We start from the raw sequence: 21,081 nt of genomic DNA, 5'->3' as shown, positions 1-21,081 counted from the left end.
CAGTAGAGCCTGTGATAAGTGGCAGAACATGGTCAGCTAGCAGGATGTACATAATATATCTACCATTCTCCTTCTCTGAGTTTTTGTTCTCTTCTTCCATTCCTTGCCAGGCAGTTATTTTGTCTCCCTATTTTGCCTGGTGTGGGCCATTCCTTTCTCCAAGCTCCCTGGGGCCATCCTAGCAACCTGTTCGCATTATTTCCTGGGGTCCTTGCCAGGATGTAAATACTGTAGTACAGGTATGTGCTTATATCAATAAACTCTGCTTTGTTTAGCATTATGCTGTCCTCCCCCTCCTTCCCCAAAGCAATCTAGCTGTCCAAACCTAAACTCACCTAGCTTCTGTAGGTTTATATAGAGAGTGGATAGGTCTTTAAGTTCCTTCAAGATAGAGTGCCTTTCCTCCATTAGTGGGGAGTTACATTGTGACCTGATCTTAGTTGCTGATCTGATAAGACAGTGGAAAGGTAGGTAGATCCTGGGAGGGTGTGTGTTGTCTTTCAAGGTAGGTATACTTAATGATCTTTAAGCAAGATGGAGGATTAGTCTCCAATGGGACTAGTGGGACTCTTCTAAAAATCCAGAGTTTTCAAGGTGATGTGGGGTCTTAATGTTTTTAAGTGCTTTGACCCAGATGCCCCATCAAGGTGTCAGGGTCTTAGTTTTTCCCACCTATGACCCTGTCCTTGACATAGAAGACTTGCCAGAGCTGAGAATCTTTTGGAATTCTACTGCTCTTATAATCAAGTCCTGGGCCTGATCCTTAGCTTTCTCTACTTACCCCCACCCCACCCGATCTCCACATTTGCCACTAAGGAGGCTTTCTGGTTTTATCCTTAATCCCTCCCCCGGCACCCCCCACCCCACATTTATTTATTTATTTATTTTTTTGGTACTGGGGATTGAACCCAGAGATGCTTTATCATTGAGTTATCTCTCTAATCTTTTAAATTTTATTTTGAGACAGATTCTTACTAAGTTATTAGGGCCTTGCTAATTGCTAAGACTGGCCTTGAATTTGTGATTGTCTTGCCTCAGCTTCCAGAGTTGCTGGGGTTACAGGCATGTGCCACCATGTCAGGCTATCCTTAGCCTTTGACTGGCGATTAATCACTTAATCTTTCACTGTCTTTCTCCAAGGCATAGATTTACTTCATTGATAGCTATCCATTTCCACTGCCTTAAATTACCACTTTCTTCATGTTTCGTAAATGCCTGCTAGATTGCACCTATTTGTACATTCTTCTACTGGTATCCCATTATTGAAAGTTTCAACATTGTGCTGTTATAGCATGTGAGGGCCTATGTTTTCAACTAAGCCCTCACTGCTAGTTGGCCAGGGGGTGATTCAGCTTCAATGGATCAGTCTTTACTTATGGAAAGGAATGCCCTAGGGGTCAACATTAGGCAGGAGTGAAAGGAGTAGGATAGAGGAGACACAGAAGTTGAACTAAATGCAGTAACAGCAAAAGCTTCAGCTGATCCTTTCCTTGGGAGCAGATCACTTAAGGGAGCATGGAGCCAGGAGAGCCCATCAGAATGGTCACATCCTGAGCTCGCATCTTTAGTCTGCACAGTTTCTGGAGAGGGATTCAATTGAGAGCTGCTGCCACTAGCACTCCCAGCAGCTGGGGAAAGGAGTGCTTTACTCCTGAAGAGGCCTGTGCTCTTTGTTTTGCAAGAGTGCTATGCCAGTGGAGATGGGGGATGTGGAAGCTGGGGAACGCCACTGGAATAAGGACTCTTGAAAAAAAAATTGTCAGATTTTTGCCTGACCAAAAAAGAGGATGGATGGGGGAAGATGCATTTAAAACTATTTAAATATTAAATGCATTTAAAACTATACCAAACACAATTCCCTAATACTTGTGTTGGACAGTGCAGAATAGGAGAAGTTAGAGTATAAACCTAATTCTATTCTGCTCAGAATTCATTTCTTCCCACTAGACTCCAGCTAGTCAAATTGGTTTCCATGGGCTAAATTCAGACAACAGGCGTATTTTGTTTAGCTGCACAATACTTAAAAAAAAAATGTGAATTGGCTGCCACTATGTAAAATTTGGAAGAGTTCTGATCTGCAGCTTCTCTTGAGTAACCAGATCTAGCAACACTGGGTCAACATTTTTGCAGGGAAATGATCGACTAGAATTGACTGACAGTGACTGACAGCTTCCCTTTTAAATGGGGTGTAGAGTTTTCTCCTTAGCTCACCATAATCTATGCATTACCTTCTTTGACATTTTGGTTTAGAATTCCTGCCATATAAGCACAGCAGAACAAAGTGCATGGTGTTGGGGCTAGAGATATACCTCAGCTGGTAGAGTGCTTGCTTTGCATGCACAAGGCCCTGAGTTCAATCTCTAGCATGGTGTATAGTAGGAGTTTGGATACGATACTTGTCCAACAGAATTGAATGATTTCATTGAAAAAGAAGTTGAGAAGATGACTGTAGTTCCAATTGTAATAAGAGTCATGATATTCAGGGAGGAAACAGGACAGCAAAAACATATTGGGATGAAATTAATGACTTGCAGAGGGAGTAGGGGGCCAACATCTGAGGTTTGGGTGTTTTACTCCAGAGTTAGAAAGGAATGGGGAATCATGGAAGAAACCAGACAAGGAGAGGAAGGATGCATAGAGGAACTTTAGCAATGGAATATCAATGGAGGCAAGGGAATGGAGGGTTGTGTCAATTGCTTTCAATGTATCAAAGAAGATGAGGGGAATAGACAGGCAAAAAGCCAAGGCAAGAAGGAAGTAATTAGGGACCTTCACCGGTAGTAGGAGAAAAAGAAATGAAGGTTTGGTCTGGAAGTTTAGCAGTGAGGTACAGGCATTGGAATACTATCTGGGAGTATGAGTGAGAGCTTTTTCAGGGGTCCTAGTTGGGAAAAAACAGAGAGGGACATTTGCTTAATATTCATCCCTTTCTTTTCAGTGTTGTCATCATTGCTGACATCATCCAAGATCCATGTTGTAGCTTTCAAGAAGGGATCAAAGAAATATCCAAACTTTGTCCTTTTGTTCTAATGGAATGACACATTAACATTTATTTTGGACAATCATCAACCTACACAGACTAGAAATTTCTCTATGGATATACCTCTCCGTACACAGGCTTTTGGCTTTGTGGATTTTGTATGTAAAATAAAAATTATGGTTTTGCTTCCTTCACCTTATCACCCTGTTAGCGTCTTTTTGTTTAGCCTAACTAGTTGATTAATGTAATGTATGCTCTTAATAGGTAAGCACATTTTAACAGTAGCCTGAGTAAAATGTACCGAGGAAGATAAATCTAAAAATAACTCATTCTAAAGTCCAATGTCATATATGGATAGACAATCCTGTGTTTTGGATGTAGTCCTCTTTCTGGAAAAGGCACAGCCAATTCCACATGAAGTCCTTTCAACTCTCGTGTTGAACCCCAGAGAAGGGCCTCAGTTTCTGGAAAGCCAGTCTGTCTATTGTCTTTGGAATCAAAGCTCCTGGTTTTGCATCTTGATCTGCCACCTATAAACTCTGTGACCTTGGGAAAAATCACAGAACCTTCCTGGACCTACTCATCTGGGTGTGGAAAGGTTGAGATGAGATGTTGAATTAATGCCTGAGAGACCCTTAAAGGCTCTTTGAGGTCAGTAAAACTCGAACCTTATTTTCAATTGTGCAGAAGTTTTAGTAACTTGAGTGCCCATCAGTTTAGTAGAGGAAGTAAGGGTTGGAATTCTTTGCCCCTGGGTCTAGGCTCTAGGATTTAAGTGATCTTAAAAAAAAAAAAATCACGAATCTCTCTTGGTCTTCCTTTCCCCTATTTCTCAGCAGTCCCTAGAAGCTACCATGAACCTAGAAACCTGAGGTTGTGTGAGAGCTGAAGGCAGAGAAGTGGTGAGTAAACCTCCCCAAGAGATCGGCGTCAGAGATCTGCGCGCTGGGAGAAAAGCTAGCCCCAGGACGCCCTAACTTCCAAACCCCGGGAGCGATTCAAACCCCGACGCTGGCGGGGGAGGGGCAGCCCGAGGGGGAGGTGGGGATGGGAGCGGATGGATACTCTGGGGTCAGTTTGGACTTCGGCCGCTCCAGTCCAGTGCTAGAGTAGGTAAGCCCGGCGGCGTTGAGGGACGCGCGCCTCCAGGCCCAGTGGAGTTAGGTGACGTCACCTCCAGGAGGACTCGCTTTTTCATTAATGAAACCGGCCAGCGCGGGCGCATGCGCGGCAGGCCCCTTCCCTCTCGCTTCCCCCTCCCCTTTCCCAGCCGCGCTCTCAATCTCTAGCTCGCTCGCTCTCCCTCTCCGGGCCGTGGAAAGGATCCCACTTCCGGTGGGGTGTCATGGCGGCGTCTCGGACTGTGATGGCTGAGGGGAGACGGCGCTAGTGGGGAGACCGACCAAGAGGCCCCCTCCCCTCCCCGGGTCCCCCTCCCCCTGCCCCCCTCCCCCCTGCCTCCTTGCCAACGCCCCCTTCCCCTCTCCCCCTTCCGGCTCGGCTCAGAGCCCCCATCCCCACCCCCGTGGGAACGTTCGGAGCCTGCACTCCTCAGACCCTCTCCTCGCCTCTTCCCTCACCTCAGCCCCAGCTCCCCGCCCTCTTCCCGGCCCTGGGCGCCGGCCGACCCGTCCCTCCGCCGCCCCCCGGCCGCGGGGAGGACATGGCCGCGCACAGGCCGGTGGAATGGGTCCAGGCCGTGGTCAGCCGCTTTGACGAGCAGGTAACGGGCCCATGGCGAGCGGGAGGTGGGAGCGGAGTGGGGGTGGGGCCGAAGTGGGTGAGGGGAGGAAGGAGCGGCCGCCTCCCCCGCGGCTGCCTCGGGCTCTGGAGGAAAGGAAAAGAAGGGAAGGGGGACAAGTGGGGATGGCCAAGGGGGGAGGTGCGGGGAAGGAGGGGACCTCAGGGAGCTGGGGCTCCTCTTCCCTCCTAAATCGGGAGGTGGGGCCTGTTCCCTGTCCAGCCCTCCAACTCCTCATCCCCTTTATCCCAGCCCTTCCGCTTGGTAATGGGGGTGAGTGACCTGGGGGCGCTTTCTAGGGCGCTCCATTTGGATTTAATCATTTCCCCTCTTGCCTCTTTTTTTCTTCTTGAGCGAAGGTGGGTAATATTTAGGGGTCCCTCGTCCTCTTCCCACCGGGGTAACTTAAGGAACCCAAAGGCCTGTCTTGTCTACCCCCTGTAGGAGAACGATAACATCCCGCCCCTCCCCCAGGTTCTGTGGCTTCCTCTCTTGGAGGGGGAAGAGTAGAAGAAAGCAGGGAAAGCACAGGTTTCTTACTTTTCTGCTCCATGGTTTCAGTCCGCCCCAGAGCTCCAAGTGCACACACACTGTGCATCTTTTTAATATCCCATATGGGTGTCCCCCCATAACCCAATTATACGAGATTGCCTTTAACATTGCTGTTTGCACTGGAAACCGTAGTTCTGAAAGATTTCCCCCCATTTTCGTTCTTTGGCAAGCCCCCTTCCCCTTTTCTTGCCAGCGGTCTGAGATGTGAATATTGCTTTCTCGAATGAGGATCTTGGCGAGTAAGGGGAGAAGGGTGAAAGGAAAGTGGAAAACTGCCTGTGAGCCCCTGACAACATCGAGCAAAGACAGCTGGGATGTGGTCCTAGATCCTATAATTTTGCTAATGTTTTTGACTCTTGTCTCTTGGTTGACAAGAGAACTTTCACTGAGAATGTTTAGGATGTGGGAAGAAAGTTTTAAAACTTAGGGAGGCGACTTTTTAATTCCCTGACTTTCAAACACTAAATTCTGGAGTTGATCAGAATGAATCCACACCTAGCCTTTTGTCAGTGAGAATTCGTTTGACTTTGTGCTGCTATAGGTAGTTGGGGTTGGTTTTAAAAGGGATGCTTTTTGCAGCTACGGTTCTATAGTGGGTTTCTGAAATGAAGGAATTGTTTAGGATTGAGTCAAACTATTTTGTTTTCTGGATATAATCATAAAACATTATAGGAGCTGAGTGGTGGGGGGAAGGGCTCCATAAACATTGATCCATAAACATTTCCTTTCAGAACTGTCTTTCTGACCCACCTAACAGATATCAGGGAGTAGGCAGAGGAATAAGCTACACAGATGAAGTAGAATTTTGAAGCTAATAGAGACTTGAAAGAGTTGTTTCATTCATCCTGTTTCCAGATCAAAAGGCATCTAAACCAACTAACTGTACTATTAATCTGATGAAGTAAAATGTTAACTTTGTAAAATAGACTGCATTGTTGATACAGCATTAGATTTAAAACTTGATAAAAAAATACTTTCTGTCCATAATTTGAAAAAGGATTTAAAAGGTACATAGAAGAACCCCAAAGCTGCATCTTGTGGACAGTATAATCTTTAAAAAAAAAAAAAATTAATTAATTTTACAGTAGAATGCTGGACAGAATAATCTGAATGCAGGAATTTAAAGAATTCACATCACAGCTGTTCCCAATTTTTAAAAATTAAAAAAATTCCACTTTAAAAATAAATTCTTCACTTCTTAGCTGTTAATAGGCTTATTTACCATATAAGAAAGAGATAGTTCTCTAAATTTTAAGAGAGAGATGATTTTTATTATGTGCCCAGTAATGCAACATTTTCTTTCTGCACCTAATATTAAAAGACCTTAGGCTTTTTGTGTTTGCTTTGTTATGTGCATTGTGGCGTCTCACTACCATCTGTTAAAAGTTAAGGAAATAAGTTTTTAAAACACCATTTTTCTGTATTATGTTGTAATTAGGAGAGAGATATATAAGACATTATTTCGCACATTTTTTTCTTTCAAAGTTAAAGCCCACTGACTTTGAGATGCAAAAATAGAGCTGTTTTCAATATTTAACATAAGGGACTTATGCATGCTTATTAATTATAGAAGTAATAAATGTTTAATTCAAATTAAAGTTCATCTTAAGTTTGGAGATATGTGTAGTGAGAAACCGAGGCACTGAGTGGTTGAGTGACTTAATAATGAGAACTTCGTTATGAAAAGTATTGAATGTTGGTCAATCGGGAATACTTTTTTCTCAGTATTCCATAGAATTTGTTTTACTAATCCATATGTATAGTTAGAAGAGTTTACATTTTTCATTGAGGGTTGGGAAAAGCCCTGTCTGTATATACTGAGAGATATTTGTATAAGAATCTTAATTATTTTGACTAAAACTTTTTGGATTTTTCATATATTGTTTGTACTTGTTTCACTGGCTCCAGGGGGAGTCAAAGTTTTCCTTTTTTATTATAGCCAAGACATGTGTATGTTGAACCACTTTAGTCTCCAGGGAGCATGAGCATATCTAAAGGTGGCAGCTCTGTTTATGCGAATTGCTGTTTTGATTGTGCTTCTAATATTTGTTGTAAATGAAGCAGAAGTACATTACTAACCACTGCTGATTATAGACATGTTGAATTTTTTTTGGTACTAGTGTGCTTAACTACTGAGGCGCATCCCCGGTGCCCCCCACCCCTCAATTTTTTTTTTTTTAATGTTTTTTATTTTGAGACAGGGTCTCACTAAGTTGCTGAGCGTGGCTTTGAATTCACTACCCTCCTGCCTCAGCCTCCCAAGTCTCTGGGATTACAGGCATGTGCCACCATGCCCAGCACAGACAAGTTGAATTTTGATGAGTATTGTTCAGCAACTTGGTGCAGTACCAGTTAAAAGAAATGGTAGTGTTCCATCTTGACTTTTTATGAAAATTATTTGTTCATCTTGACATTTGAGCTCAAATCCTTGTTTCCAAACGATAAAGAAAATTTCTTTTATTTTTTAAAAAATATTTATTTTTTAGGTGTAGATGGACACAACACAATGCCTTTATTTTTATGTGGTGCTGAGGACCGAACCCAGGTCCCGCCCGTGCTAGGTGAGCGCTCTACTCCTGAGCCACAATTCCAACCCCAATAAAGAAAATTTCTGCAACCTGATGATATTGCATCTAGACCTAATATTTATTTATGGCCTAAGTTGAATAAGTGTTAATAGTTTTAAGAGGGATTGCCTCCTTGATTAGGGACATGGCAGTTGCAAAAGTAGACAGCCAGAAAGCTGAATTTATAAGTTACATCTTCAGTTTCCTTAACCTGCCTTTATGGCGCCAAATAAGTTTCCAAATTGAAACTGGAGAATTTTAAGCGTGTAGCTTTAAGGTGTGGGCTCTTTAGTCCAGTTTCTTAATAAATTAGAACCTTCTTGTGTGCCTGACCTTGCTGTATGTGCCCCACCTATCTCTCTGAAAGGGAGTAAGGGAAAAATATGGCTACTTGAAGTTTAAAAAAAAAAAAAATTGAGGCCAGGCTGGGTGGTGTATGTCTGTAATCCCAGAAGCTTGGGAGGCTGATGAGACAGGAGAATCATGAGTTCAAAGCCAGCCTCAGTAAGTTTGAGGCACTAAGCAACTCATTGAGACCCTGTCTCTAAATAAAATACAAAATAGGGCTGGGGATGTGGCTCAGTGGTTGAGTACCTCTGAGTTCAATCCCTGGTACCAAAAAACAAACAAACAAACAAACAAAAAACAAAAATTGAGGGCTGGGAATATAGCTCAGTTGGTAGAGTACTTGCCTTGTATGCACAGGCCCAGCGCCACAAAATAAAATATAAAGAAGTAAAAAAAAAAAAAAAAAAAAATTGAAAATAGTCATCTTAATGATCTGTTGCAAATATGTTCATTTAAAGCACCATTTCCCATACCTAGTCAAGTGAAATAGTATAAAAAAACAAAATAAAAAATTTAAGGAACATGTTATACAATAAACTTTTATTTTAAAATTTATAATAGCTTAGTGGTTTTTCTTACACATTGAGTGAATGCTAATCAGAATGCCCTTGGAATATGTGGGTAAAATTTACAGCATAAAATGATTGGCAAGTGTCTTTGATGTTACAAACCTCATGCTAATTGGTTGGATAAATAGATTTGTAAAAGTTTGAAGTTATTTTGGATTTTCAAAAAATCTACCCTCTTTAAATACTGGTCTATAATTTTTGTTAGACCTGATAATAAATTGAAAATGAATATTTTTTGATGGTGAGGGATATTTTATGGGTGAGAAATAATTTTTTTGTGGATGAGAAATAATTTATTTTTTATTTTAGAACTTATCCTTTTAAGTACTTTCTTCCAGCTGTTCCACAATTAGTTCTTTATACTCCCCTCAGCATCCCACCTAACCTAGGATTTGACTTAGTCTTTCTTTATGTGACTTCTTCTTTTTCACCTTCAAACTTATTTAAATTTCCTTTCTCTTGGAAATCAAACATTTACTTGGTCCTGCAGATTTCTCTGTGAACCAATCCTTTTTTTCCTTTTGTTGCATTATATCATGCTATCTCTACTGTTTATCTACCCTTTTTATAACTCTGATAACTAGTTTCTGCCTCTTTTTAACTTCTGGATTGCTACTTTCTTTTTGATACCAGGGATTTGCTGCTTTTTTTGAAAGTGATTCCTTCTAGAAAACACAGTGGTTTTCCTGGGCACGGTGGCCCATATCTGTAATCCTGACTACTTAGGAGGCTGAGGTAGAATGGCAAGTTTGAGGCTATCCTGGGCAATTTAGGGAGATCCTGTCTCTTTAAAAAAAAAATAAAACAAAACATAAAAAAACTGGGAATGTAGGTTAGTGCTATCACTAACCTTGGGTTTGATTCCCAATACTAGAAGGTCAATCTTTTAAAATATTAAAAATATTAATTAAATATTTTAAAATATTAAAAAATAACTTTAATATTTTAACAGCATCTCTCTGTGACACAACAGTGTATTGGGAGCTGACCCCACTTAATTTGCCAAACTATATCTCTTACCTCAGCATGCACCTACTTTCTCAGGCAGGTTGGATTATTCTCTTCGTATATATCATACTTACTTCATCTTTTCTTTGTGTATTTACGTGATGCTTTAATACTGCTTTTCCAATTCCTGTAAGTGTCCTGTAAAACTTCATTCCCCCCCCAACTCCTTTTATTTATTTATAAATTTTTTTTGAGTTGTAGATGAATACAATCTTTATTTATTTATTTTTTATGTGGTGCTGAGGATCGAACCCATTGTCTCATGTGTGTGAGGCAGGCACTCTACCACTGAGCCACAACCCCAGCCCCCTAAACTCCTTTTAGACTAAACTCATTACTATCTTTCTTTTTGGTGTTCTTGTCACTTGGGATTTTATAGAATCACACTGTAAGCTTTTTCTCTCAGGAGGGTTGGTTGAACACAGCTTAGTTTTGTTTTTTTCTTTTGCTTTTTTATCAAAAAAGTAAGAAGACCCGTTAGAATTTTCATAGTCACCCCGAGTGCCCAGCATAGTTAGTGTATCACTCTTGGAATGTTTTTCATATGATTCTTTGTTGAAGGGGCAGACTGGTAAAAAAGTGGTGATTTTAGCTGTTTTCAATGTAAAAAGCTGAATTAATTTGTTTTTTGTAAGAACCTAGGTTTTATAAGTTAAGTGACACTATAACTAGGAATGGGGTAAAAAAAAAAAGCGGGCTTAAAGGAAGAACTTATATTTCTTCCTATTGAGTCTTGGGTTTGTCACTTACTGTTAGTGGTAAGGCTCTCCATAAGTTTTTTTTTTTTTTTTTTTGGCAATGATAGGAAAATGAATGCATACACTTTAAAAACTCTTGAGATATTTAAACATAAGCCTTATACATTTTCTTTTTTGTTGGTACGGGAATTGAACCCAGGGATACTTAATTACTGAGTCATATCCCCAGCCCTTTTTTTGTTTTTCATTTTGAGTCAGGGTCTTACTAAATTGCCTAGGGCCTCACTAAGCTGCCAAGGCTGCCTCTGAACTTGTGATCCTCCTGCCTCAGCCTCCCAAATTGCTGGGATTACAGGCATATGCCACCACAGCCAGCTTTTATAGCCAAATGATTATTGTTTTTTCACTGCATGAGGGAAAATGACTACTGTCTGGATATTCCCTATTATGTGCCTTGTCCAATATATTATACCTTACTTTAGCATTCATTGACAAATACTTAGGGTACTAATAGCATCCTTATGTAACTTATCCTGGATATCTGTAATTGATCTGTTTTCTTGATTTATTATCTAATTTATGGCACATAAATTTATGGTTCTTCCAAGTTTGGGAAGTATAGTAGTAAAATGTCATAATGTTGCTATGTTTTATTTTAAATATTGCATCTTCTTATATTACTCCTTTTATTTGACTTGTTATTTGGCCAATAGGAAGTTGGATTCTTTTCTTAAATCTATTAAAAAAAATTTTTTTTTTGCAGTCCTGGAGATGGAACCGAGGGGCGCTATACCACTGAACTACATTCCCAACCCTTTTTATTTTATTTTGAGACAGTGTCCCCTAAGTTGCCCAGACTGACCTTGAACTTTCCATCCACCTGCTTCAGTCTTCCAGGTAGCTGGAATTAAAGACATGTTCCATCTTTCCCACTTAAATCTACATTTTGAAAAAAATATGCTTAACATGGAGAATTTTTGTCTTTAAATGAAAATTCAGTGATCTAATACAGTAGTTAGCATGCCTTATTTGTTTTTTAAGTTACTTAGAATGTCATGGGGCATTTTTGTTTTAGCTTTCAAATTTAGTGTTGTGGGGTTCTATATAGGCTATATTATTGCACTATAATAACATGCTTTTAAGGGGAAGCAGTATATTAAAAATATGTTTTACCCACATGTTAGGCAAACTATTTTTCTTTGGGAGTTGTGGTGTATAAGAGATTGTAGGCATAGGAAAGCTCATTTTTTATTTTTCCTAAAGATGATTCTGCTACCACTCAGGAACCCAGATTTTTAAATTATGCAAGCAGGTTTAAGAATACTCAAAGGAAGGGTTGGGGATGTGGCTCAGTGGTAAAGCACTTGCCTAGTACATGCAAAGGCCTGGGTTTAATCCCCAGCACCACAAAAATAATACTGAAAGAAAAATGTCAATACATCTACAGTTCTAGAATGGATCATATCATGCTTTAACAGTAGAGAAATAAATAATTGTAGACTTATCAGCCTATTCTGAAGGATATATTTCAGACAGTTCCCCAATGAATAGCAGCTACAAAAATCTTTTTTTAAATAAAGCAATATCGAAAGTTAAGCAAATGGCTTAGATTTTAGGATTGAGGTCATTAAAATGAGTCTGGTCATCTAAAATTTGTATCCTACCTAAAAAACTGAACTGTTGTGCTGACTCATGGTTTTTCTTTACAGTAATAAAAACAGATCAAAGCTACACATTTTAAAGAATTATCAAAGCTACATATTTAAAGAGAATAACAATAAGAATCTGAGAAAATATTTTATTCCTGGGATTTCCTAGGCAATTGGCAAAGAAATTTACCAGTTTGAATGGTAGAAAGGCTCATTTTTTAAAAAGGAAGTTTGAGGAGAATGTTATATAGAAGTGGAAGGGGAGGTTTGTGGTCAGCTTAAACTGTTAAAAGGCTTAGAATCAATATTGAAGTAGAATATGGGTATCTTAAGCTGTTTCTTTGCAGGAGATTGACTGTTTATAAAAGCATTGGCTTGTTTCATCTAACATCTTTTAAATACTCTATTTTCTTGGGGGTAGGTAGGGAAAGATGGGACAATTTTCATTTTGACCTTGAAGAGCATAAAAGTTGTTTTTACAATTGTAGTGACTTTAAATTAAGTTTGAGATTTCAGTAACTTGTAATTTCTATATAATACCATGCTTTAGAGCCTTCAGTAAACAGATCTCTCAGAGATATGCTTCGATTCAACATTGAAGAATATGAATAACTGGTATTATAGCATTCTCTCTAAAGTCTCATAAAGTATTTGCAATAGGCTGCATATTTGACCCTTCAAATGATATTATATGCCTCTGATATATAATTATGTTCTTTATAAGTAAGAGTGGCTTTTGAGCCAATGACTATATCATCAAAATAATGTTGAGACAAGATAGCCCCAAGCTAATTTGGAATTCCTTCTTATTATAATAAAGACTTGGAATTATATTTTTAACATGTTACATGTTTTTTTTTTCCATAAATGATACTATTATTTTGTAGTAGCAATAACTGAAGGTGCAAAGTTCCAGATTGCATATTTTCTTTAAACCACAGTCTGGCACTCTTTTAGTTTGGTTTAGGGTTGTTACTGCAGCCTACAAGCTGTTGCCTGCTCTTATTCTTATTTTATAGCTTTGAGTGTCTTATCCTATTGAATTTCAGAGAACTTACTCCAATTTTCCTGATGAAATCCTTCCCCCCCCTCAATGTTAAGAGGCCTGACTTTAATTTAGTAAATAGCAGTACTTTTAGAAACTTTTATTTTTTTAAAGAGAGAGAGACAGAGAGAGAGAGAGAGAGAGAAAGAGAGAGAGAGAGAGAGAATTTTAATATTTATTTTTTAGTTTTCGGCGGACACAGCATCTTTGTTTGTATGTGGTGCTGAGGATCGAACTCGGGCCGCACGCATGCCAGGCGAGCGTGCCACCTCTTGAGCCACATCCCCAGCCCTACTTTTAGAAACTTTAAAAAACTTTTTGAGGGGCTGAGAATGGAACCTAGGTAATTAGGCACATGAGATAAGCACTGAACCCAGAAACTAATTTTGTTTCGTTTTGAAGTAAAAATATCTTTGCAGATGAGATGACTTTATGTATAAAGATAATCCTAAGAAAACAACAACAAAACTATTAGAATAAACTTCAGCAAAGTTGCAAGACACAAGAAAAATATACAAAAATCAATTTTGTGTACACTAGCAGTGAACTAGTTTTTTTATGATAACAAAAAAATACCATGTGTAGTAACACATGCCTATACAGAAACTTATTTTTTTAAAAAATATTTATTTTTTAGGTGTAGTTGGACACAATACCTTTATTTATTTATTTTTGTGCGGTGCTGAGGATTGAACCCATGCACCTCACACATGCTAGATGAGTGCTTATTTTTAATGACATATTTAACTTATTTTTAACCATAATTTATACTCAGATAATGACCTTTTGGATAATTATGGCTCATAATAATCTCAAGTGATTCTTTTCTGTTTAATTGTTGACAGATTTTCTTGGGTAGTCCTCAAAGTAATTTGAACATGACACAATAACTCTTAATTAGTTTGTGAGGCAGTAAACATTTAGCTAAGGAAAAGCTCTTGTGTGGCACACTCCTGTAATTCAAGCTACTCAGGGGGTTGAGGCAGGAGGATCACAAGTTTGAGGTCAGCCTGGTCAATTTAGCAAGACCCTGTTTCAAAAAATCAAAAGGGCTAGGGATGTAGCTCAGTACAGAGCATTCCAGGTTCAATCCCCAATACTGCAAAAATTTAAAAAGAAAAGGAAAAACAACAACAAAAAACCCCTCTTGCTCCGTAAATTGCACTATGTTCTTGGCCAGTCCCTTTACTTCTCTGTCAATTTTTTATGTTTTCATCTGTTAAATGGGGATCATATGTGTACAACTCACATTGTGGACTCATTTAGTGTCTTAGGGTTGAATCTTTTACATGAAAGGAAACTATTTATAGTCATAAAAATTTCATTATCTGTGTAGTATTTTTCTATTCTTTCTTTGGAGTTTTATTTCTTTTCTGGGAAAAAGTAAAATTAGAGTCAAAGCAACTTGTCCTATTGTATATAGTTTACTAAGTTGAAACTAAAAGTGTGTAGCTTTCTTAATCCTTAGATCAGTTACTCCAATAAATAGAGCTTAACCAAAAAGTTCTAAGTTTTATGAATAGGTAACACAAATATTTAAAACTGTAGTGCTGCAGTCTGGCTGGGCACAAAATAACGGAGCCACCACAAAGCCTTGTAGATTCAAACAGCAACTCTTTATTCCTGAACTCTCACCATCACCCTACACGCACGTTCTGGGGAAAAAATACACTCCCTCCACCGGGCTCTGCGTACCAATTCTCTCAGAACTCTGGGAGAACTCAAAGGGAACTCAAGGAGCAGGAGCCTTAGGCAGCAGGACAAGCCCTATTCCCAGCAGGATCCACCCTAAACCTGGAGCCACCCTAATCCAGTAGGATCCACCCTAAACCTGCCATGGGTCCCACTCCTGCTGTATCAATCTACACAAGTTCCTCGCCACCCCCCCCCCCACCCCCGTTATTTTGCTGCAGGCGGACTGCAGGCACTGTAGAATGCATTGTTGCTTCCTTACTCACAGATATGTTACACTTTTACCTTTGTGTTCACAATAGAGTACCTGTGAATCTTTTTTGGTTGGCTATATGTTATAAATAGACATAACATTTAAACACTGTATCCTTGGTTTCATTATTTATCTCCTTATCACTTCATTCATTAAAGCTTCTTTGGCTACTACAGTTTGTGACATTGTTTTCCTTTAGTTTTCTAACATTATACTCACTGTAGATTTTTAGTTGAGGAGAGTTGAATCCTAAGGTGAGAGAATAGAATTTGTGAGAATGCCAATAGGAATATATAATTATAAATAAGAGATTATGCATTTATTTCATTTTTTTTTTGTCTTGGCATTACAGTCCAGTTTTGTCAGGTTGGTTTTCATACTTAAGAACTTTTCAATTACAAATTGATTAAATTTGAAGCAACTCTGAGCTTTAGTAGTATTAGAATACCTCATGTTGGATTCTTGAGTGTTTGTTTTTCCTGTTATATCTACTTTTTCAGTTTTTCTTTTCCCATGACAACTCTCAAATCTTTAAATTTGTCTTTTAGAATATTCTTTCAACTCTCCTTATCTAAATATGCCAGGCAGGTCTTATTCTTTTTTTTTTTAAATTTTTTATTGTTGGTTGTTCAAAACATTACAAATTTCTTGACATATCATATTCCACACTTTGATTCAGGTGGGTTATGAACTCCCACCTTCACCCCATACACAGATTGCAGAATCACATCAGTTACACATCCATTGATTTACATATTGCCATACTAGTGTCTGCTGTGCTCCGCTGCCTTTCCCATCCTCTCCCCTCCCCACCTCTCCCCTCCCCTCCCCTCCCCTCCCCTCCTCTCTCTCTACCCCCTCCACTGTATAACCCTGAGGGTCTCCTTCCATTTCCATGCAATTTGCCTTCAGGTCTTATTCTTTTTGAGTAATTGAGAATAAAAGAAAAGCATTTGTGTTTCTATTATGTTTTAGCTTTTGGTCTCCGATAAGTGAATCTGCAATAGGGAATAGGTTAGAATAGGTTTTGTTTTGGTCAAATGTGGTCAACAAAATCAGTAAAGACCTGAGTTCTGGTTTCTGCCCTGGCACAAACTACCTTTATAATGTTATATATATTTCTCCTGAATTCTGAGCCTGTTGCATCTGTAAAATAGAATATGATCTGACAGTTAAAAACTTCTATAACTCTTAAAATGTTTTAGTTTTTTTTCTTTTTTTGAGTGAGTCCTCTGACTGAAAGATATTTCCAGTCACTATTGATTAGTCACAAATCCTTAGTTAAAAGGAATCTGAAATTATTTTAAGGGAATCATCCACAGATGATTGTCTAATTACTACTTGGACATTAAAAGACAAAAGTAGTAATTAATTCATATTTAGAAATATGAAAAATGCAGCAAAGTCACAAAATAAATAAGTCATTTATAATTCCACAACTCAATCATTGTTTGATTTTTTTTTTTTTTTTAAATGTATGTAATTAAGTGTGTTTATTCTGAAATCAGACTGCCGGGATTTGTATTTCTCTGCTACTGTTTAGCCAAATTACTTATCCTCTTTAGGTTTCAGTTTTTCTACTTGTAGGAGTCAGTAGTATCTATTTAGCAGAGGTGCTTGTGAGATTTACATAAGGAAATATTTGTAAAGCATGTGGCACAGTTTCTGACTTACAGAAGGAACTCAGTAGTTATTGACCACTATTATTGTTAGGTGTTGGAATTGAATGAGATACACTGTTTTGTAGTATGCCTTTTTAAATTTATAATATGAACACTTTGCATATGATTTTTTTTTAAAGATAGAGAGGAGAGAGAGAGAGAGAATTATTTTTAATATTTATTTTTTAGTTTTCGGCAGACACAACATCTTTGTTTTTTTTTTTGTATGTGGTGCTGAGGATCAAACCCGGGCTGCACGCATGCCAGGCGAGCGCGCCACCGCTTGAGCCACATCCTCAGCCCTACTTTGCATATGATTACATTTTCTTTTTTTAAAAAAATTTTTAGTTGTAGGTTGACACAATATGTTTTATTTATTTATTTTTATGTGGTGCTGAAGATTGAACCTAGTGCCTCACACATGCCAGGTGAGCACTCTACCACTGAGCCACAACCCAAGTCCCTGGGTTACATTTTCTTTTACATTTAACATATTAAGGGATTATATGTACTTTTAATTTTTAATATTTAAAATAATTTTTGAAATTTTCTATTCTGAGGATGTGTTTTTGCAGTCAGAAAAATAACAAAATAAATGAATGTGAAAGTATAAAATGTGACTAATATCTATGTAAATATTACAATCTTGGGCTGGGATTATGGCTCAGTGGCAGAGCACTTGCCTAGCACATGTGAGGCACTGGGTTCAATCCTCAGCACCACATAAAAATAAAGAAAGGTATTGTGTTTATCTACAACTAAAAAATTTATTTTAAAAAGTTACAATCTTGGTTTCTAGTAGTGTAAGGTTAGCTAGGATATGGGTTTTAGACTTTTTGCGTGTGTGTATTAGGGATTGAACCCAGGGGTGTTTTACCCTTGAGTTACATCCCCAGCCCTTTTTATTTTTTGAGACAGGTTCTCCCTAAGTTGATGAGGGTCTTGCTGAATTGCTGAAGCTGGCCTTGAATTTGTAATCCTTTTGCTTTAGCATCCAGAGTCATTGGGATTACAGGTATACACCACTGCACCTGGCTGGGTTTTAGAGTTTTAAAGGATGGTTATATGGTTGTACTACACAAAATTTAATCAGTCCCCTTAAAAGAAATATGAGATCACATTAAAGATGTGAGGTGACAGAGAAGAATAGGTTTAATTTATAATAACTGTGGGATAGATAGTGAGTAGTGTAAGCAATACTTAGCAATATGGACAGTATTAAGGATTTGCTAAATTTGGGGACCTTGTCTTGGTTATTTCTATCACAGTCACTAGAATTGAGGTAAGAAAAGTTGAGGATCAGATAGATGTTGGATAGGTGGTCTACTTTGACATGGAAGTCACCTAAATTAGGGTTACCAGATTTAGCATGTAGAAATATATGATGTTCAGTTAAATCTGAGTTTCAGATGAACAGTGAATACATTTTTAGTATTAAGTATTGCTCAAGTATAGCCTGAGGCCTGTTTATACTAAAAAAATTGCTCATATTTATCTGAAATTCAGATTTAATGGGGAATCCTATATTTTATCAGGCAACCCTAGCCTAGATAAGTGGTGGATGTAGAATAGAGGAGAAACTGAGCTAGGAGCCATTTTTTTTAATTAGGGGAAAATAGAAAATAATTAGTTGACTGTTACAGGGTTTGTTAGTGAGTAGTACATGAGTCATAAGGGAGAGTAAGTTTTTTTTTTTTTTTTTTTTTTATTCCAGGGATTAAAACCAGAGGTCTTTTACCACTGTTCCACATCCGTAGCCCTTTATATTTTTTCTTTTGAGACAGGGTCTCACTAAGTTGTGTAGGACCTTGCTAAGTTGTGCTGAGGCTGGTCTTGAACTTGTGATTCTCCTGCCTCAGCCTCTTGAGTCTCCAGGATTAGCATGTGCCACCATATGGCAAGAGTGAGTTTTTATAAAAGAAAAGAGTTTGGAATTTGGCCTTCTTGAGTCTTCCATTCATTGTTTTAATTCTATCCTCTCTAACTTGACAGAGTAAGTTTGTCTGTTTACTTTAAAAATACTTGAAGATAGATGTAATTATTCTTTAGATCTTCCCTCAGCCCTAAGAAAAACTTAGTTCTTTCTTCAGCAAAGGATATGTTTCTAAGATGTCTTATCATCTTGTTGTTCTTTTGTTTCAAAGGAGGTCAATACTCAGGCATACTGTTTTTCATTTTTTCTCTCAATATTTTTCTAGATGAGGGCCTTACATGAAACTTTTCTCATAAATGCTGACCTTCAGGTATACTGTGTCTTTGGTATTCACGTATTACCAGTGTAGTAAACCTATCAAAAGTGTTAATGGGCATGTTTCTATGTTTTTGAGTTTTATCATGACATATTTCAAACATAAACAAAAATAGGTGATATAAATTAATTCCCATGTATCCACTGCCAGCTACTACCTAGTCTTTTTTCCATCCACATTCCTACCCATTTCTAGCTCTGACCTCTCCATCATTTTGAAGCAGTTCCTTATATCATCTCACTATGATTTAGTCTTAATTCATGCTGACTTTAAGAACTGTGTGATATAAAAGCAGAACTCAATAAGGAATCAGAAGACTTGAGTCCTAATTTTTTACTGGAGTGAGTTATAACCTCATCAAATCCATCTGTCTTGAGCCCTGAATTCCTAATATGTTTAAGAGTATGCAGGTTGTAGAGAGAACTTCCCTTTTTTCACAGGTACTTTGAAAATCAAAGATTTGTGGTATGAGGGTACTTTGTAAACTCTGAACTTAAAAGCACTTTATACAGGTTATGATTTCATCATCAGTAATAAGTGGTGTTTCTCTGTATAGGTGTTAAGAAGTCATCTGTATAGTAGTCTTAGAATTATTCGGATGTTGGTATTTAGTCTGTAGTACATTTTCACCTGTGCTAATCAAACTACCTGAGAGGAGAAACTCAGAGAAGGAAAAGGTGACTTTGGGCTTGTAGTTTCAGAGATCTCAGTTTATGGTCAGCTGACTCCATTGCTCTGGGCTGAAGTGAAACAAAACAACATGGCAGAAGTGCATGGCAGAGGAAAGCTGCTCAGGTCATGCTACCAGGAAGAAAGCAGAGAGAGGGGAGGGCCAGGGATAGACATAGTCCAAGGCCACACCCCCAGTGACTTACTTCTTTCAACCACACACACCCCACTTGCATACAGTTATATTATTAATCCATCACATGCATTAGTCCACTGATGAAGTTTTAGCTTTCATAACTCAAGTCTTTTTTATCTCTGAACATTGCTACATTGCCTAACACATGAATTGTTTAGGGGATATTTTTAGATCTGCCGCAGTCTGGCTGGGCACAATCAGGAGCCACTTGTCAAAAGAAACTAACTTTATTTTTAGAACCACACACGCCAAACAAAATAGCCTCTCAGGAAAAACCCTCAGAGCCTCAACTGCCACCACCGGCTTTCCACAAGCCTCTCTCTCCCACACAAGCTTCTCTCCACCTCCCACAATCCTCCTGCTCTTGAGGCCGATTGGCTGGGTCACGTGGGCAGAGCCAAAAAAGTCCCCCAATGAGCAGCTCCGTGGTCTGAAAGGGCAGGGAAACAGCCCAATGAGCATCACCGCAGAGGAGCCAATCAGCTAGATGTTGCTGGGGCCGAGGAGCCAATCAGCTAGATGTTGCTGGGGCCGCTGTGAGCCAATCATCAGCTGGCAGCTGGAAGTTTGCTGGGGCCCCTTCGGCTGTGGCTCTCAACATCTCCCCCTCTCTGTTTAAACAACAAGCATGTGGCTTAGGGACCGTGCCTGTTAGGCAGTCCAATTCAACATATGGTCCTTACCCGTCATCGGATGAACTGACCTCTAGGTGTCAGCCTCCTGTCTTAGGTTGGTACCACTGCAATTGGATCATACCCGTCACTGACTACCGGTCCAGCATACAGCCATACTTGTGGATAGGCCTTTGCACCTGTGGGGGGGTGAGGTTCTTTGCCTCACCTCTGTTGGCCCCCAAATTTTAGACCATCACTAGTAGAGGAGGATGCAAAATGCAATGACATTAAGCCAATTGAGGGCTCCTTTGAAAAATTGTACCACCGGTGACACCATCAGCAAAAATACCCCAACACTACCACAAGTCGCTGCACCAACAGATAGTTCACAATGCATACAGGTGAGCTCACAATGTGTCCAGGCAAGTTCTGCAAGCAGTTCAGTGATGGCTATTGTAGAAGCTGTAGATTGGTTTTATCTTTGACTTCACCAGCACTGGGATGAAGATAGGAATTCTGGCAATAATGGCTAAAGAAAAAATTATGTAACACTACAGAAGGCACTAAAAGAAAACAATTTTCTTAACAAT

The 21,081-nt window shown here is 39.0% G+C and overlaps 1 protein-coding gene across 6 annotated transcripts in view; it reads left to right on the top strand.

Moving 5' to 3' along the window:
* The first annotated feature begins 4,450 nt into the window (after window positions 1-4,450).
* The window catches only part of Nf1 (neurofibromin 1), a 252,882-nt gene continuing 236,251 nt past the window's right edge, over window positions 4,451-21,081 (top strand). For 4 of the 6 annotated variants that reach the window (XM_046423998.2, XM_046423996.2, XM_058572511.1 and 1 more), the window contains exon 1: window positions 4,454-4,703. In XM_046423998.2, coding sequence (XP_046279954.1) covers window positions 4,644-4,703 — 60 coding nt within the window. In that variant the 5' untranslated portion in view covers window positions 4,454-4,643. Of the gene's footprint in view, window positions 4,704-21,081 lie in introns of all 6 variants that reach the window. The other 2 variants (XM_058572513.1, XM_058572512.1) reach the window with 2 other exon arrangements.

Source organism: Marmota monax, unplaced genomic scaffold (genome assembly GCF_021218885.2).
Source record: "Marmota monax isolate L192 unplaced genomic scaffold, Marmota_monax_Labrador192_F-V1.1 WCK01_AAM20220418_F8-fsc00296, whole genome shotgun sequence".
NCBI lineage: Eukaryota > Metazoa > Chordata > Mammalia > Rodentia > Sciuridae > Marmota > Marmota monax.
This window is presented reverse-complemented; position numbering and strand designations above follow the sequence as displayed.